Source organism: Eptesicus fuscus, chromosome 6, assembly GCF_027574615.1.
Source record: "Eptesicus fuscus isolate TK198812 chromosome 6, DD_ASM_mEF_20220401, whole genome shotgun sequence".
In the NCBI taxonomy this organism is placed as follows: domain Eukaryota; kingdom Metazoa; phylum Chordata; class Mammalia; order Chiroptera; family Vespertilionidae; genus Eptesicus; species Eptesicus fuscus.
In genome coordinates this window covers 24,851,818-24,860,060 of record NC_072478.1, presented here as the reverse complement: position 1 = coordinate 24,860,060, position 8,243 = coordinate 24,851,818, and the positions used below count along the sequence as shown (strand labels likewise).

The following is an 8,243-nucleotide window of genomic DNA, read 5'->3' as shown; positions in this document are numbered from 1 at the left end:
CAAGAGCAGTAAAATTCATAGACAGAAAGTAGAATGGAGTTTGCCAGGGTTCTGAAAGAGTGAAAGAATGGGAACTTAGTGTTCAATGTGTACAGAGTTTCCGTTTGGGAAGGTGGAAAATTTCTTGAGACACATGGTGGTGATGGTTACATAACACTGCCAATGTACTTAATGCCAAGGGTATAAACTGTATACTTAAAATCATTAATATGGTACTGTAACAAAGTAAAATACCTGGTTTCTGAGGCTGCCTTCCTTTTAGCCTGCATTTCCCCCATTGTCTTCAAGCTCCTGCTATAGATATGCTAATTCATTAGAGGAATTCTGCTTGAGACTTGAGTTTTTGGAAGAATAGTCCCTTGCCAGAAAGTGCCTCTCCCAAGGAGATGGGGAAATTTGTGCAAAATAGTGAGTGTTTATCAAACATCAGCAGGAATCAACAGAGAGATTTAGAGATTCTGCTCTTTCTCAGATCCCTGCAGGTGCCCAGAGATGTCAGCTTCCATTAATCACCTCTTGTCCCTCCCATTTTCCCTTCCATGATTTAAAAGAAGCCTTACCTTGGGGCAGGGGGAAGATGGATTTGAGAAACCTCTAAGGCCCCCATCTTCCCAGTTGGGCACCATCTTGATCAATAAACCTTTCCTTACTCCAAACACTGACATTTTGAATATTGGCCTTTTGAAATGTTGGGCACATTAACTTGTAAATTGGTAACAGTACATTTTATGATATGCTAGAGGCCCAGTGCATGAAATTCGTGCACTCACTGGGGTGGGGGTGTCTCTCAGTCTGGCCTGTTCCTTCTCACAGTGTGGGAGCCCTGCGATCAATCGCCCCAAAGAGGTAGACCCCACCCACCCATCCGGGGCTCCTCGATAGATTGCCCCAAAGAGGTAGGCCAGAGCCAGGGGTCCGCCTTTGCACCACGCAGAGCCATGGGACCTCCAGGCCTCACTGCGTGGAGCCACAGGACCCACCTCCATGCTGCACACACAGCGTCAAGCCCCCAACTACCCACATGCACACGCAGCACTGCCCACCCGCACGTGCCCTCTGCACATGCAGCCTTCTGGTAATCGCTCGTTGCGGCGTGAGGGCGTCACGATGTGAGGGCATCATGACCACATAGGCTTTTATTAGTATAGATTAGAGGCCTGATGCATGAAATTTGTGCAAGAGTAGGCCTTCCTTCCTCCGGCTGCCGGCACCGGCTTCCCTCTAGCATCCAGGACCCAGGCTTCTCTCCAGCCACCAGTAGACATCCCACACCCGGGCTTCCCTTGCAGCCCCAGCTTCGTCCGGAAGGTCATCCAGTCTAATTAGCATATTATGCTTATATTATTATAGATAAGTTTAACCACAATAAAAATATCAAATAGAACAAAATAATTAAGAAAGATAAAGCCCTTTAAATTCCTCTAGTGATAGGATTGATTTGTTTTTTGTGGTATGCCCAATCAATAATACCTGATAATTTATGCTAATGAGATGATTCAAGATGGAGATTTATCATGCCAAAAAGACTGACCAGGTATGTGAAGGGATGGGGCTTTAGGCCAAATGATGTCAGCCCAGTGGGAAGGAAAGCTGGAAATTGTGTTCAACCAAATGGCCAATAATTCAATGTATCACATCTAGCTAACAAAGCCTCATTAAAAACTCTGGATACTAGAGCTTAGGTGTGCTACTTGGTAGGCAATACTCTGAGTACTGTGTCACATTGTGTCAGGAAGGGGTAATGGGTCAGAACTTCATGGGGAGAGGACAAGAAGCTTTACAAATGGGATGCTTCAGTATTCCCTATGTCTACCTTCTTTTCACTAGTCCTAATTTGTATTTCTTTGCTGTAATAAAACTGTAACCATACATATAACACTGTCCTAAGTTCTGTGGTTCATGCTGGTGAATTCTTCAACCTAAGGAAATTTCCTCATTCTGAGTCACTGGAGCAAATTATTGAATGTGAGGGAGACCCTGAATTTGTGGCTTACTGGTATGAAGTAAGGATGGCCTTGGGGACTTCTGCACTTGTGGCTGGTGTCTTAAGTCAAAACAGTCTTGCAGGGATGTTCCCTCAGACTCTGTGGTTATGCAAACTCTTTGTAACAAGAAAGGGCATTAGATGAAGTCAAGCCAAGTTGAAGCCCATCCAAGGCCTCCTAAAATCACCAGGAAGGTCTTGGTTGAGGATGAGCCTTTAGAGATAGTTGGTATTGGTGACCAGAGTCCAAATGTCATGGCATGTGAGATGCTTCAGAAGGAGGCATGACCTTGATTACCATGGCTCTCTGCAGCTGAGGCAGATCCCTATGGGAGCTGATGCTGAGGGCTAAGTGGTACACCAAACACTTGAACAACATGTCTCTCATAACTAAAATGATAACTTTTCTTTTTATTGTTGTAAAATAACATAACATAAATTTACCATTTAACCATTTTTGTTGTTGTTAATCCTCACCAGAGGATATTTTTCCATTGATCTTTTAGTGGAAGAGAGAGGGAAAGACAGAGAGAAACATCGATGTGAGAGAAACACATTGATTGATTGCCTACTGCACGAGACCTGACCAGGGCCCTGGGCCAGGGAGGAGCCTGCAACCAAGGTACAAGCTGGTGGCCAGAATTGAACCCAGGACACTTTGGTCTGCAGGCCAATGTTCTATCCACTGAGCCAACCCAGCTAGTGCCCATCTTAACCATTTTAAGTGTTGAGTTCAATAGTTAAGTACATTCATGTGATACAGTGCTGTGAACCATCACCAACATGCATCTCCAGAACTCTTTTTTCATCTTGCAAAATAAAACTCTTTATTTCCCAATTAAACACTAACTCTCTATTCCCTCTTCCCCCAGCCTTTGGCAATCAAAATTCTACTTTATGTCTTTATGAATTTGACTACTTTAGGTTCCTCATATAAGTAGAATTATACAGTATTTGTCCTTTCATGTTGGGCTATGTAATTGATGGAGGAGATGTTAGATAGAATGGGAAAAAAGTATCAGGATAATTGGGAATCATACATCCAGTTATCCTAAGAAAGTCCCAGTTGATAACTACTTATTCAATATCAGTATTAATAACATCCCATTAAAATTTCAAAATACCCTTGCATGCATAAGACATTGAATGGTAACCTATTTTCTCAAAAATATGGCCAAGGTCATGAATAGGGAAAAATATGGATAAATAGAGAAGAAACATGGGGAAAGTATAAAAAGAATAAATAACAAGAAAGAGAGAGCTATGATTATTTAAGAATAGAAACAAGACTGCTCAAGACCAAGAATCCTGGGTAATGCATAAGGAAAGGAAGAGGGGTAGACTGAAGCACGATGCATAATCCTGAAGGGGTTATGACATGAATTGGGAGTCCAAAATAATCTCCCAATTCCATTACAGCTGTACTAAGTGGGAAAATTGTGTAAGCAGAAAGCAGAGAGCCATATAGGCACCTATGAATGATGTGCCTGCAGATTCAGAATTTCTTGTTGCACATGTTTGATTTTGCTGCTTTTTCCAATCTCTGAACCAAAAATGGTAGCTCAGGTATAGAGATTAGACTATTCTTCTGACCATCCTCCATAGGGCACTCTTGATGTCTCTGTTCCTCAGGCTGTAGATGAAGGGGTTCAGCATGGGGGTGACCACAGTGTACATCACTGAGGCCACGGCACCCTTCCTTGGGGAAGATGAGACAGCAGAACTGAGGTACACACCAAGGCCTGTTCCATAAAATAAGCAAACAACTGACAAGTGAGAGCTGCAGGTAGAGAAGGCTTTATATTTTGAACCTGATGATGGCATTCTCAGAATGGAGGACACAATTCTATAGTAAGAGAAAAGGACCCCTGAGAGTGGGACACCACCAAAGATGGCTCCAATAAAGTAGATCAATATGTCATTGGTGGAGGTGTCAGAACAGGCAAGTTTGAAGAGTTGAGAAGGGTCACAAAAGAAATGAGGGATTTCCACATCTGCACAGAAGCTAAGTTGTGACACCATCAAGTAGTGCAGCTGGGAGTCCAAAAGGCTGAAGAAAAATGACAGCAGGACCAACAAGACACAGAGGCGAGGGCTCATGATGACCAGGTAGTGTAGGGGCTGACAAATGGCCACCAACCGGTCATAGGCCAGCACAGCCAGGAGTAGACTTTCCAAACATCCAAACAGAAAAATAAAGGTAACCTGAGTTAGGCAGCCTGCATAGGTGATGGATTTGCTGTGTGTCTGGAGGTTCAGCAGCATCTTGGGAACTGTAGTGGTGCTGAAACTGATGTCAGCCAAGGACAAATTGGAAAGGAAGAAGTACATAGGTGTGTGGAGGTGGGAGTCAGAGATGACAGCCAGGATAATGAGTAGGTTCCCGAGCATGGTCACCAGGTACATGGACAGGAACAGCCCAAACAGAAGAGGCTGCAGTTCTGGATCATCTGAGAGTCCCAGGAGGAGGAATTCTGGGTCATGTGTTCGATTCTGTGGTTCTATGCAGATAGGACACATTTTGAAAAAGAAGAAAGTGCTAAATAAATGAAACAAGTGTATAGGAATCCATATTTTGGATTCAAGCAATTCACAAATAAAGTATTTACACTTGAGGACCACATACCCTCCTCGCTCATTACTTTCATCAACATGACTAAGCTGTTAACTCTTTTTAGGACTCTTTCCTTATTGATGTCTGGGCTACTCATCTGTTTCTATATACAACCACTTTAGAGTCACTGGGTCAAAGAATATTAGAGAAGAAAGGACATTTTGAGGTAACAATTCCATGAGCAGATCAAAATATCAGCCTTCAACTTTTGAAGAAAAAATATGGAATGAGATATATTATTTTGTAAGACAAATATTATAATTGAAAGAAACTAAGAAGCAGTTGAAAGTACTTTAATCTCACCCAAATGCAGTATAAGAAGTTTCCTTATTTTGAAATATAGTCTAGAAAGAGCTTAAACCACATTAACTCTATTCTAACCTAAAATAAATGTTCATAATCAGATAGCATATTTACAGGGCAAATATCTTTAAGGGTTTTCATCTTTATTTGGTTTTATGATATCCATCTTTCATGGAAATAAGTGTTCATTCAAATGGGTGGGTTGTCTGGTAAAAGTCCCTCAAATATATCTCATATATAAATATTTGGTCTTGGTAGACTACATGTTTTGAAAAATATGTGTGTGTGTGTGTTTTTTTTCTTTGTTTTATTTAATATATTTTTATTGATTTCAGAGAGGAAGGGAGAGGGAGAAAGAAATAGAAACATCAATGATGAGATAGAATCATTGATTGGCTTCCTCCTGCACAGCCCCTACTAGGGGCTAAGCCCACAAACCGGGCATGTGCCCTTGACCAGAATAGAACTGGGGACCCTTCGGTTTGCCTGTCAATGCTCTATCCAATAAGCCAAACCAACTGGGGGAAAAATATGTTTTTGTTAAGTGAACAAAATCATACAGCATCACTGATCCTGAAGATGGTAGTAATTTACAATGCACCAATGATTAAATAATAACTAACTTTCATGAATACTCTGTACTTACTTTTCTTTTTTTGAAAGTTTATTTTCTATCATTCTTACACAAACCAAGAAAAACATCTGAGGTTGAGTTTGTACTGTTTTGGTTTGTAGTGGATGGGTAACACTTCTTAAATTTGTCTCTAATCAGAAACATTTGTGAAGGGTTGATTTCTCATCAAAAACAAACGCCAATGAACAATGGATAAATTCAGGGCCAAAGTTTCCTTAAACTTTAAGTTGGCTTTCCAAGTCAGTTCTTCCTTACAGAGGGATTGCATTTCTCCTAAATCAGTCCCCTGAAGGCAACTCGGATCATTTCTCTTGACAGGTCAAAACATGAAGCAATTACAAAATATTACTTGGTCAAAATATTTATTCCTTTGTGTGACATATGAGGTTCCTATGTATATAGCTGATCATTTCTATTTTATTAACACTGCCTAAATTTACATTCACTATGTAATAAAAAAAAATATTTTTGCATTAAAAAATGATTTAATTTGGGAAAGAGCAAAAGGGAAAAGAACAAAGACCACAATTATAAACACCTGAGTAGTTTGCTCATCTGTAAAATGGGTATACTAATTAAACTGATCTTATAGGGTTGCTGTAAAAAATAACACTAAATTATAAATATAAAATATGTAAACACTGGTTATCAATGCAAGTTGATCATTATAATTACCTAACCATCTTTTAAGCTTAATGATGGGCTGGCCATAACCTAGAACCAGTTAAATCAGAATTTCTACACATAAGTATTTTGGGTATATTAACATTTAGTCAGTGGAGGGAACCATTGCCAGGCTATTTATAAATGTTGTATTAAGTTATCAACTGTTATCAATACCATTTTACCCATTATCCATATAAAATATGAATATTTAATAATACATGCTGAAGAACTCATCTTTATTATTGATAAAACTTGAAGTTATTTTGCTATCCCTGCATTGTCTTCCCCTGCACTTAGCTGTCCGAAGGCAAACATTGTCATGAATTTGCTGAATGCATTCTCTTTTCAATATTTTTATAATGTTAACCTTAAGCTATGCATACATAAGCAGTTTCCTTGAAAACTTTTCTAAATACTCTCATGCTACACATATTGTTCCATGATTCTCATTTTTACCACAGCATTGCATTTCAAGTCTCCCTGTGAAATGCATACATCACTTTCATCACTTTGAATAATGATTAGTATTACCTGATGGATAATCATTTTCTTTTTCAATTTTTTATTCTGACAGGGCTAAGAACATTCTTAAGTTCCTCTCCACATCAAACAAGTGAGAATTTTCTAAAGATATATTTAAAAACATATAATTGATTGAGTTGTAAAAATCAACATATGTGCAATTTTGCTCTGATTGCCAAGGCATAAAATTAGAACGTTCCCTGAAGTCTGACTAGCAATAGTCTTCATGATAGAGCCCCAGGAAAATGTGCATCTTGTATAAGGAATTACGTTTTCATATCTCGGTTTTACAAAATATGCTGAGAAATGCATTGCTACTCACAGGAAACCTATGGTCCACAACATTAATATATTAAAGGCCCCAGTAAACCACTTGGTGCATTTTGTTAACTCACAGATGAACTCACCAAATCCCAAGAAAAAGAACTGGTGATTGTGCCTTCATCTGCTCATCGGAGACTAAAGCAGGTTTGGAAAGAAACAATCATTGTGCCGCAGTGGAGGGGACAGAGCCTGGGCTGGGAATCAGGAGGCCTGTGTCTCAGTCCCTCAGCTGTCACCCACTAAGTGGGAAGTGTGGGTAAGTCCTTCCACCTCTCTGTGCTGGTCTCTCTTACACAGAAATGGGAGAATAACACCCATCTCTGCGAAATGTGTGGCACCAAACAGAGGTTTGGCCTTTATAAATATTCACTGATGGTCTTGAAATCAGATTGAAAGAGTGGGTTTGTTGATGAAAATCAATCCCAGGATAGGCTGAAGGATGACATTTTATTCTATGATATGGCAGAGAGAGGTAGAAGCCTATCACCTCCCAGGTAATTCACTCATGGAATGAGTGGAAATCCTGAAATGTGTCTCAGTCCACAAAACAGGGTTTACTTCCCTTTCTCTTTACCTCTCTTTTTTTATTTTTCATTTTTATGAAAATCTCCACCATTTTTCTTTGTATTTAAATCTGTGGATTCTATTAAATGGAAAATGAAAGGTTTCTTAGAAAATCTGTGACATAGATGCACACTCTGCTAGCCCCAGGAGGCGTTGCTGGAAGTGGGGTAGTACAGGAGAGAAAGCACTGGGCATGTGGAAGCCCTGTCACCCACACTCTGTTTCTGAGACCCAAGGAAGAGTCTATTCAATATTTAGCAGAGACTGTTGTTTTTCTCTGCTAAGCAGAGGATAGGCCCTGGGGGGTAAGAAAGAATGAGACTCAGATGTTTCCCTCCAGCTATTCAGATTCTACCCTTTTAAAGACAAAAATATCTGAAACGTTCCATACTGGTGCCCTCCCAGCTGTTTGTCCCAACTCCCCTGTTTGTCCTAATGATGAGAAAGAAATGCTCCTGACAGTCCCTTCTCCATCCATCGCCTCCACAGTACTCACTGGGCAGGTCTGTCTCTGCCGGAGTCTGACCAAGGAGTGGGAATCCACTGCCCCTGTCCTGCCTGGCAAGCAATGAAGGTTCAGGTTCCATCAAGACTGGCAGGACGTCAGAGTTAGTCATGGGCTCCTGATGCAG

The 8,243-nt window shown here is 40.4% G+C and overlaps 1 protein-coding gene across 1 annotated transcript; it reads right to left on the bottom strand.

Annotated features, from left to right (window-relative positions):
• Positions 1–3,559: 3,559 nt before the first annotated feature.
• LOC103304453 (olfactory receptor 18-like) lies at positions 3,560–4,546 on the bottom strand. The gene has a single exon (XM_008161343.3). The coding sequence runs from the start codon at positions 4,502–4,504 to the stop codon at positions 3,560–3,562; it is 945 nt and encodes a 314-aa protein (XP_008159565.2). The 5' UTR covers positions 4,505–4,546.
• Positions 4,547–8,243: the final 3,697 nt, after the last annotated feature.